Below are 23,154 nucleotides of genomic sequence, written 5' to 3' on the forward strand. Positions count from 1 at the left end.
GAAATCCCATGGGAAAGAAATCTAACTGCCTTTCACAATGTGGCAGACCCATCTCAAGTATACCTGTTAAGCAGAAACACGTTGGCAAACACCAGATTAACAATAATATCAAATGTTTATTGAGCAGTTGTTTGCATATCTCTCTGCTAAGCATTTGACAGATACGACCTCATTAGCTCTTTTTTTAAAAAAATTATTTATTTGTTTTTATTTTTGGCTGTGTTGGGTCTTCGTTGCTGTGCGCGGGCTTTCTCTAGTTGCAGCGAGCGGGGGCTACTCTTTGTTGCAATGCGTGGCCTTCTCATTGTTGTGGCTTCTCTTGTTGCAGAGCACGGGCTCTAGGTGTGCAGGCTTCAGTAGTTGTGGCACACAGGCTCTACAGGGCAGGCTCAGTAGTTGTGATGCATGGGCTTAGTTGCTCTGCAGCATGTGTGATCTTCCCGCGCCAGGGATCAAACCCGTGTCCCCTGCATTGGCACGCAGATTCTTAACCGCTGCGCCACCAGGGAAGCCCTCATTAGCTCTTGACACTAGTCCTATAAGGCAGCAAGCATGACCATCCCAAGTTCATAGTTGAAAGCTAAGGCCCAGAGAGAGGAAGCCACTTGCCTGAGGTCACACAGCGAGAAAAAGGTGAAACTGGCAATCTTATATACATGGCATGTGGTCCTCCAGGTCCTTTGTTGATATATTTAACATACATCTTGAGGGCCTTCTGTGTTCCAGGCATTGGTCTAATTGCTGGCTGGTGATTTAGAGGTGAGCAAAGTTCAATAGTTGAATCTGACTTCTTCTGCAATGAGTGTCTTGCTCTAGCTGCAGTCCCCAGGATAGTGGACATTTGCTGAAGAAGGGCCCAAGGACCATGCCTCTAGCAGAGGAAATATGAGTTGTTAACCAGTTAGGGGAGATAGTGGGCTCCAAGGGCAGGAGCTGGGGGAAGATAAAACGATCAGATTCAAGGCCCTGTTTAGCTCCTTGCTTGTCCTGGATCCCTCAGGAGCCTGTGTCAGGCTCATGATCTTGGAAGGTTCTATGGTTTGAACGTTTCTGTCCCTTCAAAATCACTATGTTGAAATCCTAACACCCAACGTGATGGTATTAGGAGGTGCATAGGTCATGAGGGTGGAGCCCTCATGAATGTGATTAGTGCCCTTATAAAAGAGGCTCCAGAAAGATGCCTTGCCCCCTTGGACCTTGTGGGGACATAGTAAGAAGGCATAGGCTATGAACCAGTAAGAGGGCTTTTGCCAAAATTCAACCATGCTGGTGCCTTGATCTTGACTTCCCAGCCTCCAGAACTGTGACAAATAAATTTCTGTTGTTTATAAGCCACCCAGTCTGTGGCGTTTTGTTATAGCAGCCCAAACAGACTAAGACAAGGAAAGTCAGTTCAGAGGGGTGGGGCATCCAGACAGGAGTAAGGCACAGGGAGTCAGTGAGGCTGACCACCCCCTCTTGGGCTCCTCTTAGGGTGGGAAGCAGAAGGCCCTCTCTGTGGGTACTGTCTGCTCCAATCCCCCCAAGCAGAGCTGCTGGCAGGCTTCAGCAGACACTGAACACTGAGGCTGCCTGGCCTTGGTATTTCTCGTGGACCGTTTTGAGGATGGGTATGAGGTTCTGGAAGGTCGGGCGGAATGAGGCCTCTGCTTTCCAGCAGTTCTTCATGAGGCAATAGATCTGGGGAAGGAAAAACTGAGGCTGTGATCTCTGCTCTCTCCCTGGTCCGATGGTGGGGGCAGGGGGAAAAGGGAGGGTCTCACCTCACAGGGACATTTCTCTGGCTGTGGCAGCCTCTCTCCTCGTTCCAGCAGCTCAGTGAGCCTCAGCACTGTCATCTGCCCCTGGGTGAGGCCTATGAGCTCGATGAATTTCTACAGAAGAAACAGGACAAGCTCTTTTTAAGAGGCGGGGCTGCCTAGATAGAGGTCAAGAGTCTGAAGCCGGACGGCAGGAGTTCTAATGCCATCTCTACCACTTCTCAGCTGCATAACATTGGTCTTATGACTTTGCCTCTCTGGGCCTCAGTTCTCTCATCTGTAAAATGGGTGATAACATCTACCACCTGGGGTTATTGTGAAACTTAGATAAACTAATATTCATACAGTAAGTCTGAATTAGGTGCTTGCTATTATTATTAAGCCTCAGCAAGTTGTTTTTGCCTGTTCAGAAAATTTTTTTAATTTTTTTTAAATTAAAAAAAAAATTTCCTATAAAGGCACTCTGATTGGCTTTGGGAATAAACCCTTAACATACTCTAGGCTCCTCCCCTCAGCCAAGGACTACACAGTGAGTGGCTCCCTGGAGGGCACGTGAGTCAAGCTGGGCCAATCAGAGAGTCCTGAATTATGTTGGAAAGAGAAAGACCCTCCTCCCCTCAGCTGCGTCCACTGTTGCCACAACAAAGGGAAGGCTTGCTTAAGAAATGCTACCAGTGGTTAAGACTCGGTGCTTCCACTGCAGGAGGCACAGGTTCGATCCCTGATCGGGGAACTAAGATCCCACATGCCGCGTGGCACGGCAAAAAAAACAAAATGCTACCATGGAAATCAGCAGAGCTGAGAGATGAAGAAAATGGGATTCCTGATGGCATTTGAAGGTCTAGATCAAGCCATGTTCCCACTGTCCCCTTGGGGTTTGCAAATAGCAGAATAAGCCGTTCCTATTTGAGTGGGTTTCGGTCACAATCCAAGCCCTCTGCAGTGTAACTGGCCCACTTTACAGAATGCGACTGTGAGGCTCAGGTAGGTTAAGTTCTTGCTAGGGTGGGGGAGCTGGGAACTGAATGCATGCCTCGCTAACTCCTCTAGGATAGGGTCGGGGTGCAGGCCTGGCTCTCACCGAGGGGGGGCTCTGGGTGGAGTCACAGTAGGTCAGCAGCTCATACATGGTGACCCCAAAGGACCAGACGTCGGATGCATAGTAGAACTTACACTCCTTCAGGCACTCCGGGGCATACCTGGGGAGAGAGGGCACTCAGGCCTTGGGCCAGACCGAGCTGGAGTCCTTACCCGAGGCTTAGGAGCCCTGTGGTCCCAGTTAGGGCCCCACCCTTAAGAGGGGGGGCAGTGTCACTTGACCCAGGCCCTGTCGTCTGAGACCCCGGAATCCATCTCCTCCACCCTGTCTGCTCCAGGTGACCCTGGCACCCCTCCCTCCGGCTGGGTCCCGCTGGTTACCAGAACACGGGACTGTCCCCATCCTCGCGCACACAGTAGTACTCATGGCCTTCGGGCACGGCCTTGGCGAGACCGAAGTCCCCAATCTTGACCAGCCTGTTGTTGTCCAGCAGCACGTTGCGTGCGGCCAGGTCTCGGTGCACGTAGTGCTGCGCGTGCAGGTAGGCCATACCCTGGGGGTGGGGCAAGTCAGGATCAGCGCGGGGGCAGGACCGGGCCTGAGAAGCAGTGACCAGGATGGCTAGGGGACAGTCAAGTTGGCGGGGACCAGGCGCGGGAACGGGCAGGATGGCAGCTGGGGCCAGAGAGAAAAGGAGCAGAGCCGCACAGCAGAGGTGGAGCCACATGGGGGGCTCCCCCGGGGCAGGGGGCGGGAGAATTGGGAGGGGGGTGGGGGCCTGGGCCAGTGGGGGTGTGGCCAGGTGATCTGCTGAATGGACAAGGATGGAGGAGAGCAGGCCCAGCGGGGTTGGCGGGGGAGAGAGGGAGCTCAGGCCAAGCCAAAGAAGCGGGCAGGTTCTGGGAGCAGGGGCAGGCAGGCCCACCTCACAGATCTGCTGGGAGAAGAGCAGCAGCTGGGCCAGCCCGACATTGTGCCGAGGCAAGTAGTCTCGGAGGCTGCCCAGGGGCACGTACTCCATGACCAGCTGTACCGACTTCTCGCCTGACACCGGAGAGGAGCGGCCCGTAAGGGTGGTAGAGACCTGGACCACAGGCTGCCCACCCTGCGCCCCCTATCCCAAGGTGGGGAGGGAAAACCAAGATCCATCCACACTAGGACCAGTCCTCAGGTGGGGCGGACCCATCCTGAACCCGTCCACAGGCAAGGGAGCTGACGGTGGCTCCCACCCATCCTGGCCCCAGCAGAGCACCTAAGGATGGAAAGGAGGCAGCCGGGCCTCGCCCACCTTGGTGTCTGCAAACTGCATCTTCCAGCCTGGGGCTGAGAGGCTCTAATTGGCCAGGTCCTGCTGGCCCCGCCCACCAAGCCACACCCAAGCCATAGCCCCGCCCTGTTACATCTCTAGGCCCCGCCCACCTTGGTCCTCGCAGCAGCCCTTGTACTTGACAATGTGCTGGTGGTAGAGTGTGCGCAAGATTTCGATCTCTCGCCTCCAGCCTGTACGGAGCTGGGGACCGCAGCCTGCCTTGAGGGCCTTCACGGCCACCATCTCACCAGTGCCGTCATTGGTTGGATCGTAGCAGTACAGGCTGACCTTTCCGAAGTGACCCTGGCCGGAGCGTGCAGGAGCGTCAGCCCCACCCCCAGCTCCCCAGGCAGGTTTGTTTGGAAAATCCAAGGCCCCACCTACTCCATGTGGATGGGTCCCCTTGGGGCTGAGGCCTCCCTTTCAATTCCCCGGGGCCTCCCTTGAAGCTGAGAGTCTCTAAGGCCAGGGCCTTGGAGCAGCCCATGCCCCGCCGCCGGTCCTCCAGGCCTCGCCCTTACCTCACCCAGATCCCTGATCTTTTTCAAATAGCGCTTGTGGAAAACCGTAGGATCTGACGCCGGTGAGTCCGGGTTCACAGACAAGACATCAACGAGATCTGGAAGAGCTACAGTGGGTGAGTCTGGAACACAGCCCTTTCTCCAAAAGGGTCCACACTTGGGGACACAGAAAGCCAGCTACTGCTATCCCCAGCATCCGATCCCAGAGAGAAGCAAACTTTTTTTTTTTTTTTTTTTGCAAGGGCTGGAAAATTCCTCTTATTGTCGAAAACACAGAGCTGGCTGCACCATAACCAACACCTGGGATGTTCTGAGATTGGGTAAAGGGCACAAACTTTTCATTAATAACCAAAAAATTTGCCAGGGTCTAATTCATCCAAAGAAGCCGTGGCTCTCCCCAAGCAAAACATAAAGGAGAGCTTGGGGCTTCCCCTCCCCCTTACTTAAGCGAATTAGAAACCGGCACACACCCTAAGCCACTGTACAGAGACTTGGGTGCACCATGCCTGAGTCAGCAGGGATCCCAGCCCCTCCCCCCCCCAGGGTCCCCGCCCTGGAGTGATGCTCACTTTGGGGCTGCAGCTGAGTGAGGTCACGCAGGATGGTGCGGAAGGATGGCCGCTGGGCTGGCTCATAGGTCAGGCACTGGCTGGTGAGTATGGCCAGCTCTGGGCACGAGGGCTCAGGCAGCTTCTGCTGCTTCTGGTAGAAGCGCTCTTTCTGTTGGAGAGGGGACCGGAAGGAGTCAGTGTACACCCTCAGTCCCCTTCCCCAAGAGGCGGAGTCAAGTCCCCAGAGCAGGGCTAGACCAGCCAGGTCCTTGTTCTTGTCATTCCCATTTTACAGATGAGGCCACTGAGCCTCGGCAATGGGATGCAGACTTGCCCACCACCGCAGAGTCAGGATTGGAACCCAAGTAGAGCAGGCTGTGCTGTGCTGGAGCATCTCACACTTGGCCCTTCCTGCCCTGCCTTCCACCCACCTCTGCTCCCAGAACGCTTTTGCATACTGCAGCTCCCTGAATGCCCCAAAGCCTCCCGGCCTTTGCATAGGCTGTGTCCACCACCTAGGCTGCTCTTCCTAGCCTGGGACACTGATATTTCTGCACTTAGATTAAAACCTCCTCTGGGAAGCCCTGCCCCATCCCTCAGCTGGGTCAGGGGCATCCTCTGGGTCCCCTTCCTCCCGACTGCCTGTGCCTCCCCCTTGATGCCCTGGTCACTCTGCCTAAAGCATGTGATCTATTTGCTTTGTGCCATAACGACCTTATGAGGTTGGGACTGCAGTTCACTGCAACTGACAGATGACCTGATGGAGCCCCAGAGAGATGAGGCTGCATAGCCAGAGGGGAGGCAGCTCTGGACCTTGAATGTACCCTCTGGACTCCTTGGCGGTGCCAGCCCTCTTTGTGCGAAGGGCCCAGGGGTCCCCTGGACATACCTCGGAGGGGCTGCGGCCCTGCAGGGGGGCCTCCCCATCGAAACAGATCTCCAGGAGGGTGGCACCAAAGCCCCACTTGTCGGCTGCAGTGCTTAGGCTGTTGGCTCCACCGGACAGGCACTCAGGGGCTGTCCAGGGGATCCGCTCCACCCGTTCTGGGGGCCAGAGTCAGAGGTCAGCAAGGTAAAAGGAGTGGGGGAAGCCCGCCCCTGTGCCCAGCCCTGCCTGCGTCCTCACCCTCCCTGGAGAGGACGCTCAGGCCCACACCGGGGTCACTCAGCTTGATGAAGGGGCTGGTGCCCTCCGCCAGCCCCAGCCGTGCCAGGAGGATGTTCCGGCCACACACGTTGCTGTGAACCAGGCTCTTGTCTTCCTGGGGTAGGGGGGAAAGGGGGGCGTGGCCACTGGGGGCTGTAGACCCCACCCCTACCCCATCCCACATCGTCCCCCCAGGGACAGCCCAAGCGAAAAAGACAATCATGGTCGTTATGGAGATGCCAGTCCATTGTCATAGTGACAAGGCAGCACTGGGTCTCCAGTGGGTCCTTCCTGTTTTCCCAGTGCTGGTGGCCAAGGCTCTCAGCCAGGGACAAAAGGCCAGAGGACCCTACTGTGGTCCTCAAACCCATGGCAGGCATGCTCCTTCCCCAGGGCCTTTGCACTGGCTGTCCCCTCTGCCTGGAATGCACTTCTCCCAGATACACTCACAACTACCCACCTCTCCCCTCACCCCATGTCACCTCCAGGTCACCTTAGTGAGGCCTTCCCCAACCCACCTGTTTAAGACATCACCTCTTCCCCAAACTGTAACAAATCCTCATCTCCACCTCTGCTTTTTTGCCCGCAGTTCTTGCTACTTTCTGGCGCACTATGTAATAATGTACGAATTATTATTTCTCGCTTGCCCCTCCCAACTAAAATGCCAGCTCCCCAAGGACAGAAACTTCTGTCTGTTTTGTTCTCTGTTGGGTCCCCAGGGCCTAGGACAGAGCCCGGCACACAGGGGGTGTTCTGGAAACTGGGGTGACTGGACCGGGAAGGGCTAGAGAACAAATGGCAAGAGTGACAGAGGCGACTGCCACAGGGCCTTGGACACCAAGTGGAGGAGGTGGGGAGAGATGGGAGCCACAGGGGTGCGTGAGCAGAGGAGGTTCATGGGAAGATCCAGTGCGTGGATGGGTGCATTCAGGCCTCCATACGCAACGTGGGAGCTGCCCTGGCCCTCCCCACCCACGCAGGCCCCGCCCGCAGACCACGCACCAGGTAGCTGAGGGCGCTGGCCAGCTGCTGGGCCACTGCCAGCTTCCAGGCCAGGGGCACGTGGCCCCTCTCCCGCCGCAGCCACACGTCCAGGGGCCCGTGCTCCACGTACTCCGTCACCATGATATCTGCAAAGGCCCAGCCACTGCAGGTGCTGCCCACCAGCTTACCCTCCAGGGCACCAGGGGGCAGGACGGGGATGGGGGGGTGCTGGGATTGTAGGTGGGGAAGGTGTCGGGCAAGGGTGTGGGGGGAGGCTCGGGAGCGACTCTGGGGAGAGGAGGAATGCAGTACGGAGGACCGGAGGAGGTGGGTGCAGGGTGAGGCCGAGCTGAATGCTGGCATTTGGGTCCAGGGTGGGACTGGGGTAGAGAGGAGGCTGCGAGTGAGTGACAAAGGTCAGGACAGGATTGGGGAACCGGGGGGGAGGGTGCAGACGAGTGGAGGGAGTGGAGCTGGAGGTTGGGATCCCACAGGGCTGGGGGTGCCTGTGCAGTGAGAGGTGCGCAGGCTCGGCACGTAGGCCAGCGTTGCGGGGAAAGCAGGAGAGACGGACACGTGGTGCTGAGGTCGGCGGGCCTGGGGGCGGCCGTGGGCACCCTGTACAAGGAGATGCGCACAGAGTAGCGGGAGAGCGGGGGGAGAAGCAGGGGCTGAGGTCTGGGAGGATCGGGGTGGCCAACAAGGCTGGGGTCTGCATGCTGTCACGGTATCGCAGGGGTCAGAGGATACACAGGGGCCGGACTGTAGAGGTGTTTGGGTGGTAGATGGAGCTAGGGATGCAGTCTGGAGTCGGGGTGCAGGTTGACGGTTGGGGCGTAGCCAGGGATCAGGGAGCCGCTAAGGGTCATGGTGTGGACAGGGTTTAGGCTGGAGATGAGAGTCGATGGGCACAGGCTGGGGTACGCTCAGGGCTGGGGTGTAGGTCAAAGGTCAGTGTGCAGTCAGGGATAAGGATGCAGGTCAAGAGTGTAAGCGGGGTCGGGCTGTAAATGGGGCAGAGTGGGGTGGGGGGTGTGTGTGTCGGGGGTGGGCAGGGCCCACTCACTCTCGGAGCCGTGCACGTAGATGCCATGCACGAAGACCAGGTGCACGTGGGAGACCTGGCTCATGAGGCTGGCTGTCTCGTAGAAGGCCTGTGGGGACGGGGCAGGTTAGGGGGCTGCAGGCCCTGACCCTGACCCTCTTCACCCTGCCCCCCATCCCCTGGCCACGCTCACTCACCAGGGCGATGTCATGGTGACTGGGATCTAGCACCTTGAGTACCACTCGCAGCTCCTGTTCACAGCCCGCCCCGGGCATGGGGGGGTCCCCGCCATCCACCTTGTCCTCTTCAGGGCCTCCGCCCCCCACTCGCAAGAGGCCCTCATACACATTGGTCCTCGTGCCCTGGCCCAAGTGGGACAGCTGGGGGGACATGGTGTGGAAGATCTCCATGACAACGGCTCCAGGCTGCCTCCCTGGTGCCCCGCGCCCGCAGGGGCCACCCCCGCGCCACGCACCTGGGTGATGTCTTCCTGGTGGATCTGGTGGAAGCTGAGATGGCTGAGGTTGAGTGGCCTGCTGCTGGCCCGAGGTCCCCGCGTGACGATGAGGTTGGAGATCTCTGGGGATGGAAGCAGTCCCTGAAAGTTGGCATGGAGGGAAGAGGCCCCCCCCCCCAACCCGAGCCCCGTGGCACTCCCATCTTGGTACCTCCTGGCCGTGGCAGGCAGCAGTGGCGCAGGGAAAAGCAGTCGTCGCCAGCCCGCAGGGAGCAGCCCTGCAGGGCAACCCGCAGCTCGCGCACGCTGGGGAAGGACCGGTCCCAGCCCTCCAGCGCGACAGTCCCAGCCTGCAACTCGATGGGGAACTTCCGTAGGTGCAAGCCCTTCACGCCAGGTGCCTGGAGCAGGTGGCAGCAGGGGTGAGGGCGGTGAGCAGGGGTCCAGGCAGGGAGCACGCCCAGCCCCAGCCCAGGACCCCCGCCCCAGGCCCACCTGGTCACGCTGGGCCACCGTGAGGATAAGGCGGTGGAGGTGGCTGGTGCTCCAGTGGATGAGGTAAAGGCCGTCCTCGGGCTGCAGCCTGGCCAGCACAAATGGCTCCCTGGGCGGGTGGGGGCACAAAGGGGCACCATCAGGGCACCTGGGAGCACTGCTGGACCCACACCTGGCAACAAGGACACACAAAACCTGCCCAGCAGGGCACACTCCAGCTGGGATAAATGTCAGACACAGCTTACGTGGTGACACTGTGTCTGAACACACACACGCAGGTAACCCTGTCCCGTGCATGAAAACTCACACACAGACACAGGTACCGGAACAGGCACATGCTCGTGCGTAACAACTGTGGACACTGTGGCCGACAAGATCACACACACACACACACACACACACACACACACACACACACACACGGGAAACAGCCATCAGATGCCAAACGGGCACACACCCAGCCATAGACACTGCCACTCCCAGGGTGACCCACAGTGCAGTCTGTCACACACCGAAAGGAAAAGATCACAGACAGAGGACTTCCCTGGCGGTCCAGTGGTTAAGACCACGCTTCCACTGCAGGGGGCGCAGGTTCAATCCCTGGTTGGGGAACTAAGATCCCGCATGCCGCACAGTGCGGCCGAAAAAAAAAAGAAAACAAAAGTATGAAAGATCGCAGACACAGCCGCTGTGTAACGTAACAGCACAGGGGCACTGGCATCCCAGACCCAGAGGGGACAACTGTCATAAGCACAAACAGGTACTACAAGGTGACATAGCCACACAGACTCTGACAGTTACCTATGTGGTGCCATAGACTGAATGTCTGTGTCCCCCCCAAATTCCTATGTTGAAGCCCTAACCCCCGACCAAGGTGATGGCCTTAGGAGGTGGGTCTTGGGGAGGTGATTAAGTCATGAGGGTGGAGCCGTCACGAATAGGATTAGTGACATAAAATGGACCCCAGAGACTCCCCTGGTGGCACAATGGTTAAGAATCCGCCTGCCAATGCAGCGGACACGGGTTCGAGCCCTGATCCAGGAAGATCCCACATGCCGCGGAACAACGAAGCCCGTGTGGCACAACTACTGAGCCTGCGCTCTAGAGCCCGTTAGCCACAACTACTAAAGCCTGAGCGCCACAACTACTGAAGCCCGTGTGCCTAGAGCCCACGCTCTGCAACAAGAGAAGCCACCACAGTGAAAAGCCAGGGCACCGCAATGAAGACCCAACGCAGCCAAAAAATAAATTAAATAAATATATTAATTTAAATAAATAAATACAAAAATAAAATGGACCCCAGAGATCTCGCTCACCCCTTCCACCATATGAGGACACAGCCAGAAGACTGAACTTTGGTTATGTAACAGGAGGTGGGGCTCTCACCAGACACTGGATCTGCCAGCACCTTGAATTTGGACTTCTAGCCTGCAGAACTGTGAGAAATAAGTGTCTGTGGTTTCTAAGCCACCCAGTCATTGGCATTCTGTTACAGCAGCACGAATGGACTAAGACACACGCTGACATGGCTCATAGGCCCCGGACGGCCACAGCCCTTGAGAGGTGAAACGACCACTTCACCCTCCTCTGGTGTAGAGACTAGGCTTGGAAGGGTGAGACCTCTTAGACTGACCCAGGGGCCAGTCCAAGTGTCACAGATAGGACAGGGGATACCCAGGCACAGGGCCAATGGCCAGATGAGCTGATAGTCACCAACCCCAACCCGGCAGCATACAGGATGGCCACACACACCTGATGACCACGTAAGCCCTGACACTTCACATTCTCAGCCCCACACGTCCAAGCAGGAGTGCTCAGTTGGTGATCCACAAGTACCAGGACAGATACATGCCTGCAGGGGTGTAAACACCCACACGTATATCTGAACAGCCACCAGCGTTTGGACAACGCATAGCCCAGCAAAACTCACCAGTCCTGTCACGTGCAAAAACACACACTGACGATTTAAAACGCAGCTGGAGGACCTCCCTGGTGGTCCAGTGGTTAAGACTCCGCGATTCCACTGCAGGGGGCATGGGTTCCTTCACTGGCCGGGGAACTAAGATCCCGCATGCCCCGTGGCGCGGCCAAACCAACAACAACAAAACCAAACAAAACGCACTCCCCAGAGTAGTGACACAGCTGCATGCCAAATGGGCTGTTAAACATTCAGACATGCGTGGTGACAGTTCCCAACCCAGGCACTCTCAGTGTGACACACCGTCCATGCCGTTACAGGTGCCCTCTCTCCCCCCATCACCCCTGGGTGCACACATGCACCCACATGAGCACCCACTGACGTGAACGCATGCACAATGCTGTATGAGCAAATCCTTGCACGTGTACCCGCACGCACACACAGACACCCGTGTGCACACTGGACACGAATGCTCCTGCACACGTGCATGCACACTCATGTACACACCCAGGCACACACACACTGACAGGTACACACTGAGACACGGATGCTTGCACACACATGTGCACTCATATACATGGGTGAACACACAGGCCTTCACACCCTAAGACACACACGCACACACTAAGACACCGACATGCACACACCTCATTCAAACCCCACAGTCCCTAGAGCTCACTGCCCAGTTCAGTCACCACCACGCAGCCCACCCGCCCTTCTCGGCACTCACAGCAGGGGTCCGTGGATACCGTCCTGGATGCTCATCACCAGCCGTGGAGGAGCCACCTCGTGGCATAGGTAGTGGCTCGAGTCGGCCGTCAGGCGGAAGTAGCCATCCACCAGTGACACCAAGGACAGGGCTGCAGCCCGGGAAGGCAGGGTCAACTCCTGCAGGCCAGGGGGCGGTGGTGGGGAGGACAACATCAGGCAGATGTCACAGGCCAGAGGCTCCCACTGTCACCCAACCCTCCCCCCACGGCCAGCCCGGGCCCCCGTCCCGGGCCCCACCAGGCACTTGTTGTCCTGACAATGAATGCTGACGCGGCGTTCTTTCAGCACCACGTGGGTAATGTCCTGGAAGTCGCAGAAGTAGGCCCATGGGGCCTCCTGAGGTCTGTGCACTGGCTGGTTGCCCACCTCCTGGGCCTTGGCTTTCTTCCCAGATGGGCCAGCATGGGGCATCCTTCTGCCGCCACCACCACCACCATCACTGGGAGTCTGGAAACCAGCACGTGGGGCAGGTGAATGGAGCAGGGCAGTGCCTGTTTAGTCCCACTGCACTTTTCCCCGGGGGAGAGGCGGGAGCTGGAGGAACCAGGCAACCCCCCCCATCAACCCCAGTGTCACAGGCTGGACAGGAGACCCACCCAGAGAGATACACATGCCAGAAACTGGAACTTCGGGGAGAGTAGGATGGAGGTTCCTCACCCTCTCGGCCCCAGATGCCAGACCCCAGAAATCAGGTCCCCAGGGGGGCAGGCAGACAGAGGACACTCCCCAAGAAACAGACCCCCAGGGACTTCTCTGGCGGTCCAGTGGTTAAGACTCCACTCTTCCAATGCAAGGGGCACGGGTTCGATCCCTGGTCGGGGAACTAAGATCCCACATGCCATGCCGCGTGACCAAAAAAAACAAAACAAAAAACCAAACCAAAACAAAAAAAAGGAACAGACTCCCAGGCACAGACTGACACACCCCAGAGGCACGTGGGGGAAAACCACCTTCGGAGGCCAAGGCCAAGGCTGAGCAAGGGCGCGCCACCCCCAGCTGCCCTGGACTGCTAGATGGAAGAGGCGCCCCGCTCACCTCTGCCTGTACCAGCCGCCACTGGATGCCGTCGGTGCCCGACACCAGCACCTCGTGAGTGGGGGGTCCTGCGGCAGACTCGGGCCCGGGGTCGGGAGGGGCCTGTCCACCATCCCGGATGTAGCAGGGCTCCCCCTCGGCCTGGGCCAGTAGCTCCAGGTGGCACACGGGCACGCGCTCTGTGCCGAAGCGGGGCGCCAGCCGCTCGAGTGTGGCCAGGTACTTCACCATGACAACCTGCTGGGAGAGGCAGCCTGGCTGGAAGGCCCGCAGGAACTTGCGGAAGATGCTCCGCAGGCGCAGCCGCGTCAGAGCATTGTGCTGTCGGATCTGCTGCCGGAAGGAGCGTGGGATGCAGTCCTTGAAGCTGTGGGGACGACCAGGAGGGGCCAGTCAGGGGCTGGGATTGCAGGCCTAGCTGGGTGACGTGGGGCAAGTGGCTTCATCTCTCTGAACCTCAGCTGCCTCGTCTAGAAAACAGACAGGCTGCAACCTACATGGCCATCAACAGATGAATGGATAAAGATGTGGTACGTATATACAATGGAATACTACTCAACCATTAAAAAGAATGAAATAATGCCATCTGCAGCAACATGGATGCAACTAGAGATCGTCATACTGAGTGAAGGAAGTCAGGAGGAGAAAGACAAATACCCTATGATATCACTTATATGTGGAAGCTAAAATATGACACAATGAACCTATCTACAAAACAGAAACAGAATCACAGACATAGAAAATAGACTCTAGTTGCCAAGGGGGAGGAGGTTGCGGGACAGATGGAGTGGGAAGCTGGGGTTAGCAGATGTAAGCTTTTATGCATAGAATGGATAAACAACAAGGTCCTACTGTATAGCACAGAGAACTATATTCAATATCCTATGATAAACCATAATGGAAAAAGAGGATGAAAAAAACAAGAATGTATATATGTGTATAACTGAATCACTTTGCTGTATAGCAGAAATTAACACAACATTGTAAATCAGCTATATTTCATTTTAAAAAACATTAGGGGGGGCTTCCCTGGTATCGCAGTGGTTAAGAATCCACCTGCCAAGGCAGGGGACACGGGTTCGAGCCCTGGTCCGGGAAGATCCTACATGCCTCGGAGCAACTAAGCCTTTGCGCCACAACTACTGAGCCCATGCGCCACAAGTACTGAAGCGCATGCGCCTAGAGCCCGTGCTCTGCAACAAGAGAAGCCACCACAATGAGAAGCCCGCACACCTCACCAAAGAGTAGCCCCCGCTCGCCACAACTAGAGAAAGCCCGCACACAGCAACGAAGACCCAGTGCGGCCAAAAATTTAAAACATAAAAATAAAAAATATAAAAACTGAAAAAAAACCCCAAAACAATAAAAAAAAACAGGCAGGCTGTCATGAAGGTGGACAGAGAATGCTATAAAGGGCCAGCACAGGGAGGCCAGGTGGTGTCTGGGCCCAGGGCCCAGGACTTTGGAGGAGACTATAGGTCGGAAATCCCAGCTCTTGGGCAACTTCCTTAAGCTCTAAAGGGCTCTGTCTTTTCATCTGTAAAATGGGATCAAACAGTGCCCACTTCTAGGGCTGATGAGAGAATCAGGACTATTGATTGGCATAAAATAAGGACTATGTGAGTGTTGGCTATTATTATTATTGGAGAAGTCGCTATTGTTTTGATCAATATGATTATCAATAAAAGGCACAGCTCTGGGAAGCCCCTCTGCTCTTCACAAAGCCATACCCTTCACCCCTTCTCCTGCCCTGCACTTGTGCACCAGCATAGCCCACTTAGATGAGATTTCCAAGCCTCATCCTCCATGTCCCAAGCCACCTCTTCCAACCTTTGAATACAAAGATCCTAAAGGTCAAGGTTCTAGCTGCCTTCTGCCCCCACTTCCAAGCTTTCCAGGGCTCCCTAGTGCTCTCAGGGAAAAAGGTTCCCTGACTAGTGCCTGGCCGTCTCCTGCACTTGGGCAATCACATTCCGAGTTCAGTTCCCCTGGAAACTAGGCCTTTGCCACCTCCTGCCTCTGGGCCTTTGTATATGCTGTTCCCTCTCCCTCGAATGCTTGGCCAAAGCAATCCACATCTGGATAAAGCCAACTCAACCTTCAGGTCTTAGCAGAAATCACCTCCCCCCAGGAGCATCCTCTGATCTCCAGGCTGGATAGGGTCCCTCTTCTGGGCTTCCCAGCATCCTGGGCTTCACTGTCACAGCCCTAGTCCTCCAGTGATAACACGACAGGGATTGAAAAATATGTGCTTTAAGAACTGCAAGTCCTGGGAAATTCCCTGGCGGTCCAGTGGTTACGACTCGGCGTGGGTTCAATCCCTGGTTGGGGAACTAAGATCCCATAAGCTGTGTGGCGCGGCCAAAAAAGAACTGCAGGTCCTGAAAGACCCATTTCTCTTGCTGCCTCCTCCAGGCAGTGTGCCCTGATTGCCCCAGCCCTCACTGCAGTGGAGGCTAGCAGCTCTCCAGACTCCTGCCTCCTTTTTTCCCTTGAATTCTAGGGAGTCCTCCAAGCTCACCCTGCTCCAGCCACACTTCCTCCACCACATATCAAGCATGGTACAATCTTAGGGCCTTTGCACTGGCTGATCCCTCTGTGGAGAATTCTCTTCTCCCAAATACCCACCTGGCTCCCTCCTTCACTTCCTTCAGATTTTTGAATTTGAATGTCACCTTCTCAGTGAGGAGTTCCCTGATGACCCAGTTTTTTTTTTAAATTAATTTATTTTTTATACAGCAGGTTCTTATGATGACCCAGTTTTAAATTGTACGCCCCCCATTCCCTGACACACCCCTTCTTTCTCTGTTCCTGCTTAATTTTTCCCCATTGCACTTATCATCGTCTAAAACACTATACATTTTATTTTTGTATTTTGTTTATTGCCTGTCTCCTTCATCAGATGTGACCTCCAGGAGGGCAGAGATTTTTGTCTGTCCTATTGACTGTTGTGTCCCCAACACCCAAAACTAGTACCAGGGACTTCCCTGGCGGTCCAGTGGTTAGGACTCAGTGCTTTCATGGCCAGGGCCCTGGGTTCAATCCCTGGTCAGGGAACTAAGATCCTACAAGACGCTCAGCACGGCCGGAAGAAAAAAAAACTAGTACAAGCATACAGTAGGCACTCAATAAATGTTTGTTGAATGAATGAAGGCATGACAGTATGCAAGGTCTACCCTGGCCACCAGATGCCTGGGCATGTCCACCCACCTATGCAGTGTTTCCGCCTCATTCTCAATACCTGATCTTCTTGGCCACCTTCTCAAGGGGGACATCATGGCAGAGAGCGAGGTGGCAGAGGTGTAAAAAGGCCATGCCCAGGCTCTCGTTCTGAAAGTGGTGGATCTCCTCCTCGCTTGACAGCTCCCACAGCGATGCCACGTCATTTATGAACTCATGTTTGCCCTGGGGATGGGGAATCAGGCAGAAAGGGAGGCATGAGAACCTGTTCACTCCCCAGCTTCTGGTCACTTTGGGGAAGGGAAGGACCCCACATGTGTGCCTCCTCTGCCCAACCCTATGCCTGTGGCAGACATCACTAATCAATCACAGCACTTACCCCTACAACCCTAAGAGTCTCAAAACCCTTTGGTTCAGGCAGCCAAAGGATCCCAGACGGCATGAGTTGAAACCTACTAGCTATAGCAAATTGGGAGGGAAGTGAGGACTCCTCATTTGCAACCTCCCTCACAAACAGTCTCACCTCCCCAGCCCTGCTCACACCTGCTCAAAGAGGTACTCAAAGGAGGCGGGGTCCAGGAGTTGCACCCCCTGCTCGGCCTGTTCTGAGGAAGGCTCGGACCCTGGGGGACCACAGCGGTACACAGCCGGCTCCTGGGGATGCATGCCATGCCAGTTCCGGAAATAAAACCTGCAGGAAGGGAGGGGGCGCAGCTGGGGTTTAGCACAGATTCAGACCAGGTCCAAGAAGGTGGGGACAGGGGAGAGAGGGGACAGAACGAAAGCCTTCCAAGGGGACTTCACCCACCTCATGCGGAAGTACAGCATCAGGCTCGAGTCTCTGGACATATCCAGGACGTGGTTTGGAGGCAGCCAGACCTGGGCCTGGACATCGAAGAGGGCAAAAAGATTGAAGCAGGGTGGAGTGATGCCTGGACAGGGGAGAAATGAGTCAGGAGTGAGTGCCTGCTGCCATTAGCCCTGTGGACCCCCAGACCCACTGTCTCCCTTCACAATCCCTCCCTGGGCCTCCTGCCTTGCCAACAGAAGACAATGCAATATGTAAACCATCCTATGGCCTCACAGGAAAACTACATTTCCCAGCCTCCTTTGCAGCTAGGATGGAGACATTGGGCTGGTTTTTGGCCAGTGGGATGTGGGCATAAGGGAGTACATTTTTCCAGGCCTAGAAATAAACTTTCCTGCCATCTTCGCTGCCCCAGGGATGTTGGAAACCCCTTATGCCTAGTGGTGAAGCTATAAGATAGAGGGGAACCATCTGACCTGCATTAGATTTTAGGTCAATTTTCATTGTCTTAACCCAGTAGAATTGGGGGGGCTGCTTGTTACTACAGCAAAACCTATCATAGACTGACTAACACAGCTCTACAGACTGCTGGCACTTTGCCTGGTCTCTCTCTGAACTCCAGACCCAGAGAAATATCCAACTACCCCTTGGCTGTCTTCCTCTAGACATCTCGGGCCCCCTGAGATGTGCCTTGTTCCAAATAGATCTCATCTGAGGTCCCCAAACCTGCCCCCTCTCTGCCGGACTTCATCTTTGTCCTCAACTCGTCCCACCCCCTCCACATCAGATTGGTCACAAGTCCTGTACTTTCTGCATCCTCCATCTCTCTGGGATCTACCCACTTCCTTCAAATCCAAAACTCAGCCCTAGTTCAGCCTCCAAACTTACTGTCATTCCCCACACTGGCTGCCCAAGCATCTATTTTTTATACACATCACTTAAAAATTGTATCTAAAATAGTTCAGAATTATTTATTTATTTTTAATTAAAAATTTTTTTCTTTCTTTCTTTCTTTGTTTTGGCTGTGCCGGGTCTTAGTTGCGGCATGAGGGATCTTTAGTTGTGGCATGCAGACTCCTTAGTTGCAGCATGCATGCAGGATCTAGTTCCCCAACCAGGGATCAAACCCAGGCCCCCTGCATTGGGAGCACAGAGTCTTACTCACTGGACCACCAGGGAAGTCCTTCAGAATAATTTATAATCACCTAAGTACCAGCCACGAGAAAAAGAATAAAACCTGGCAAGTACAACTGAAGCCCCCACCTACATCCACCTCCTCTCCCCTCCCACAAAGAGGTAACTATACTCCTGAACTAGAGTTTATCATTTTCGTATTCTCTATCATCTTTGAATGTTATAAATTCAAATGCGGTATTATACCATAGGCGTCCTGCAATTTGCTTTTTCAGGCTACGATAGGTTTTAAGCTTCACACGTGATATGTGTAACTTTGGTTAAATTCCTTTTTCCTGGCTGTATAGTATTCCAGTGTTCAACCATACTGCAACTGATTTGTGCATTCTCCTATACACAGACGTTGAGATGGTCTCCTATTTTCACTAAGATAAATGAAGCCACTCTGAACATTCCCAGGTACATCTCCTGGAACACATGAGCTGAGTGTCTGTAGAGTGCACATCTAGGAGTGGAACTGTGTGCCCTCAGGGGATGTACATTTCAACCATGTTAGACGATGCCAAATTGCTCTCCAAAATCATTGCATCCGGGAATTCCCTGGTGGTCCAGTGGTTAGTACTTGGTGCTTTCACTGCCGAGGGCCTGGATTCAATCCCTAGTCAGGGAACTAAGATTCCACAAGCCGCATGGCGCGGCCAAAAAAAAAAAAAGAAAAGAAAAGAATCATTGCATTCAAGTGTACTGCCCCCCAAAGAAAGAGCATGCCTCCCTATGAGACAACTTCCTAAAGAACCAATCTGTTTCACTCTCTGGCTTAAAACTTCCATCACTCCCCTTTGCCCCCTGAGAAAGCCCAACCCCCTCAGCACTGAATAACCATGACCTGGACCCAGACAATTATTCTCTGCTTTCAATTCCTACTTCCCCTTCCAAATTCTTGAAAACTATGCTCCAGTTACTCTTAAGATCTTTTGCTTCCTCAAAAAGATCAGGTTCTCTGGGTCCTTGGCCAGGCATGTTTCACACCACCCAGAAAACCAGTACTTCTTTAAGAATCTGCCATTGATGGGAAAGTACAAGGTGTTAAAGATATCTACCAGAAGGCCCCTATCCAGTTGTGGGACAGGGGGTTTGAGAGGACGTCCTGGAGGAAAGGGCATGTAAGCAAAGTCCCCTTGGAGAGACCTTCTCCCCCTCCGGCAGGAGAAACTAACTTTCAAGCACGTGTGCTGCAGGCTCTCTCAACCATTCCATGCTTCACTACTGTTCCTGGGGAAAGCTTTAAGCCCTAAACTCCTCCCTCTGGGGTTTAAAACACTATAAGATCTGAACCTGGCTGACTTCTGCCCCATCACCTCCTACTTGGAGGCCCTTACTCCCGCCCTTGCCCGCCACAGTCTGCTCCCCCTACAGCAGCCAGAGATCATCTGTGACACTTGCGTCCAATTACGTTCCTTCTTCACTCACAGTCCTCTGTGGCTCCCACCTCACTTGGAGTAAAATCCAAAGTCCTCCCTGAGGTCCAAGAGGCCCTGTACAACCTGTGCCATCACCTGCTTGCCCTCACCTATTCCTGTCTCCCCTTCACTCACTCGGCTACAGCCACACTGGCCTCCTCACTGTTGCTGGCAAGTTCCCACCTCAGGGCCTTTGCACTTGCTGTTCCCACTGCCTGGCGCCATCTTCCCCAAGATATACCCGTGGCTCAGTCCCTTATCTCCCCAAGTTTTAAATCTTTTACCATGATCTCTGGCCTCCTATACAGTTTTCTTATTTATTGTGTTTCTTGTTGATCCCTATTAGAATATCAGCTCTACAAATGTAGTAACTGGGGGCTGGCACACACTAGGTGCTCACTCAATGTCCTCTGAATCAATGGGCAGACGATTGGATGGATGAGGCCCGGCGGCTGCCAGCGCCTCCACCCCGCCATGGGGCTGATGCCCGGGACTCACCGACTTTGTGTGCAATGTGGAGGCAGACCTCCTCCGCAGTCAGTGTGGCCTCGCTGAAGGTGACCCAGGGCTCCCCGCCACCGGGGCCAGCCCAGTGCAGAAGCACCTTCAGGCCTCCTCTGGTGGCCATGGGCTGAGCTCCATCCCCATCGGGCTTTCTGCCCCTGGTGGTGGCCCCCCATTGGCACAGAGGCATGCTCTTGACAGCTGGCTTGCCTAGGAAGGAATGACATCTTGTCAGCCCCAGGCCTCAGTCTGGAGGCCCCTTTGAGCACCTCAACCTTCCAACCATCCAGACTGAGGCTTGGGGGGAAGATTCTGGATCCCTGCTCGCTGTGCAAACTTAGACACCCAATTCCCCTTCCTGAGCCCCAGTTTCCACAACCGTTTGATGGAGTTGGGGTATGTGTCCCCACCTACCAGATCAGTCATGAACAATAACACCACCAAACCCCTTTATTGGACAAATTCACCAATATAAAAATCTGCTCTGTCCAATAAAATTTTTTTTTTTAATCTGCTCTGAACCCACCTTTCCAAAGTAACCAGGAAGACAGGGGTGGCCAGACAGACCTGGGGGTGAATCCTGTGTCGACTCAGATGAGTCACTTAGCCATGCTGGGCCTCAGTTTCCCCATCTGGAAAATGGAGATGCTGAGAGTGTTGCCATGAAGAGATGGTTGTGAAGTTTCTACATTCTTTTTTTTTAACTTTTAAACTAGAGTTGTAAGTGAATTATGCACCACCGTCACCATATTACAGATAGGTAAGGACTTACTATTGCCATTTTGTTGTTTTCTCGTTGTTTTGTACATCCATTGTTCCTTGTTTCTTATCCTGCTGTCTTTCTTTGTGTTTGGATGTAATTACTATAAGATTTTTCCTTTGTGGTTACCCTAAGTTTAATGTTATAAGTTTAAGACATTTTATGAGCCTTACATAACATACCTCACACTTGTAACACCCTAGCACCTAGCAGCTTCACTTCAATAGGACTGGTAAACATTATACTTTTCATTCTCCTCCACCTCATATTTTGATTACTGCTGCTACACTTTACATGTTTTTTATATTGTGTAACTAAAACAGATTATTGTATTACGGTTATTTTTTCTACATCCTTTTTTTTTAAAAAAACTAGAGTTGTAGATCAATTAGGTTGTGACGTTTCAACACAATTCTGCACGTCACATGTTCAGTACCTTGATACAGGCATGAAAAAATAACAAATATGATAAAAACAAGAATGAAGTCATTATTGGTTTTATCACCATAATCCTTTTTCTCTTTCAAGCCGAGATTCCTGCATACCACATCTACCCCCACCAGCGACCCCAGTCCCTGCTGGCTCCCTGAGCGGAGAAGGGGCTGTGTTCAGCTCTTTCCCCAACAATCTGGAACTTTTCGAGAGCGAGGCCCAGGGCTCAGGCCTCCTGAGGTCTCCAGTATTTGCAGGGAGGGGCTGTCAGCGATTCGACCGATGTTACTGATTTAAGACAGTGATGGGGGAAAAGAGAAGGTTGTAATAGCACAATGTCGGAGTCGTCAAGAATCAACTCCTCTCTGAACCTGTTTCCTCATTTAGAAAATGGGCATAAAACAGTCTCTCTCTCAAAGGGTTGATGGGAGGATTCAGTGAGGTGAGACAGGGAAAGGGCTCCGCACCGGGCCTGGCGTGCAATAAGTGCTTGATAAATGTTCGCTATTATTATCTTATTAATGTTCGAGATAAGATCTTGGGAATGGGGTTTTGCAGGTGCCCATCTCCTCCCTCCTCGTCCCCATTGGGCCCAGACCCAGCTTTGAAGATGAGGTCTGGGTGAGGTCCGCGGCCCCCGCCCCCCAACAGAAATCTCCAAACCCTTCTGGCAGGGGCGGGAACCGCGACGTGTACCCACCTGGCATCAATCAGTCCCAAGGCAGTGTGGGGGCTTCTACCCACCTCCTGCAAAGGGCAGTCCCGCCGGCCGCATCCTTCTTGATGACCTCCCGGGCGCGCCCCCTCCCGCCCCCCGTCCAGACTCACCCTTTCCGGGGAACTCCGGCTCGAACCTAGGACCCCGCCCCGCCCAGCAGCCAGGGTCAGCCGCCGCTTGATCGCCGCTGGGACACCGCCTCCCATTGGCTGCCTGAAACGGGCACACTCATTGGCGGCCGCTCTGCTCCGCCCCCTCGCTGCTACGGCGGCGCTCCCATTGGTGCGGGCTTCAAGTTTTGCTCAGCAGCGGGCGGGCGTGTGAGGTCTTGCCGGGGCAAGGCTGCTCCCATTACCCACGTGGGCGGTGGGCCTAAGTCAGGCTTCCGTACCCGAACTTGGTGCAAGCCCAGGTCCTCAGCTCTGCAGTCTTTCAGTCCTCCAACTCCCCTGCCATATGGCCCTACATCTGTCCTGCCTTTTGTCCCTGTCTGCCTGGCCAGCCCTGCTTTGCGGCCTGAGACCCCCTTCCTCTAAGGGAGGCATTTCCGGCCCACCAGCTCACATCCCTTTTCTGATCACCTGTAGCCCTGTCCTCCGAGGGCCCGTTGCTCTCAAGGTAGCAGCTTGGACGTCCCACCTGATCCGAGTTCTGATGCCTACACAGTAAGTAGGTCGCTGTCATTTTACAGAAAAGGCTATGCGCTGAGCGTTTTCCACGCGTTATTATCTCATTTGATGCTAGCAGTAGTTCCTCTGGGGACTATTATCCCCATTTCTCAGAGAAAAAAACAGGTCCAGAGAGGTGACAGACTCTCTCCTTGACCAAACTGTAGTCTTCTGAACCTTCTTCTCGACTACTCCTCAACCTTGGCCGCAGTCCTGTCTTTGGCTTGCACAGTACAGTCTGAGCAAAGAATCCTTCTAAGTCATCCCCCAACCCTTGATATCTGATCAAGTTTCTCATTCCCCACCATTGATGTATACATCCTTGGCCTCTCTTTAGCAAGAATCCCCCTACCCTCGATGTCTCCATGGACCTCATCACTCTGCTCTGGCTGTCAATCCCCAGCTGTCTTTGCTGCGTTCAGAGTTGAGCCCAATGCTCTCCCCTTTTGCAATCCGCC

General features: G+C 54.4%; 1 protein-coding gene across 10 annotated transcripts; it reads right to left on the reverse strand.

Annotated features, from left to right (window-relative positions):
- Positions 1-96: 96 nt before the first annotated feature.
- Positions 97-22,131, reverse strand: TYK2 (tyrosine kinase 2). 10 transcript variants are annotated; one of them, XM_029217310.1, is made up of 26 exons: positions 22,011-22,131; positions 20,891-21,008; positions 20,645-20,750; positions 20,113-20,328; positions 17,021-17,144; positions 16,756-16,903; positions 16,274-16,437; positions 13,033-13,399; positions 12,235-12,444; positions 11,957-12,114; positions 9,309-9,417; positions 9,025-9,214; positions 8,832-8,935; positions 8,554-8,736; positions 8,378-8,465; positions 7,330-7,457; positions 6,307-6,442; positions 6,070-6,224; positions 5,199-5,349; positions 4,630-4,736; positions 4,219-4,411; positions 3,725-3,843; positions 3,180-3,352; positions 2,842-2,959; positions 1,764-1,874; positions 97-1,680 (listed from the first exon to the last, which is right to left on the reverse strand). In XM_029217310.1, exons 4-26 carry the CDS (start codon positions 20,306-20,308, stop codon positions 1,546-1,548), a joined length of 3,567 nt encoding a protein of 1,188 aa, XP_029073143.1. In that variant the 5' UTR covers positions 20,309-20,328; positions 20,645-20,750; positions 20,891-21,008; positions 22,011-22,131; the 3' UTR covers positions 97-1,545. The 10 variants fall into 10 exon arrangements, with proteins under 10 accessions (XP_029073143.1, XP_029073144.1, XP_029073142.1 ...); XM_029217311.1 differs by lacking the exon at positions 20,891-21,008 and having other exon boundaries at positions 20,686-20,750; positions 22,011-22,114; XM_029217309.1 differs by lacking the exon at positions 20,891-21,008 and having other exon boundaries at positions 22,011-22,114.
- Between the last annotated feature and the right edge of the window lie 1,023 nt (positions 22,132-23,154).

Source organism: Monodon monoceros, unplaced genomic scaffold (genome assembly GCF_005190385.1).
Source record: "Monodon monoceros isolate NGI ecotype Baffin Bay Population unplaced genomic scaffold, NGI_Narwhal_1 Super_Scaffold_12, whole genome shotgun sequence".
NCBI lineage: Eukaryota > Metazoa > Chordata > Mammalia > Artiodactyla > Monodontidae > Monodon > Monodon monoceros.

Coding starts and splice junctions, on each gene's coding strand:
- TYK2 (XM_029217302.1), bottom strand. Junction 16,904..17,020: donor ATGCTGTACTTCCGCATGAG/GTGGGTGAAGTC, acceptor CCCTTCCTGCAG/GTTTTATTTCCGGAACTGGC. Junction 8,936..9,024: donor CTGCCTGCCACGGCCAGGAG/GTACCAAGATGG, acceptor TTCCATCCCCAG/AGATCTCCAACCTCATCGTC.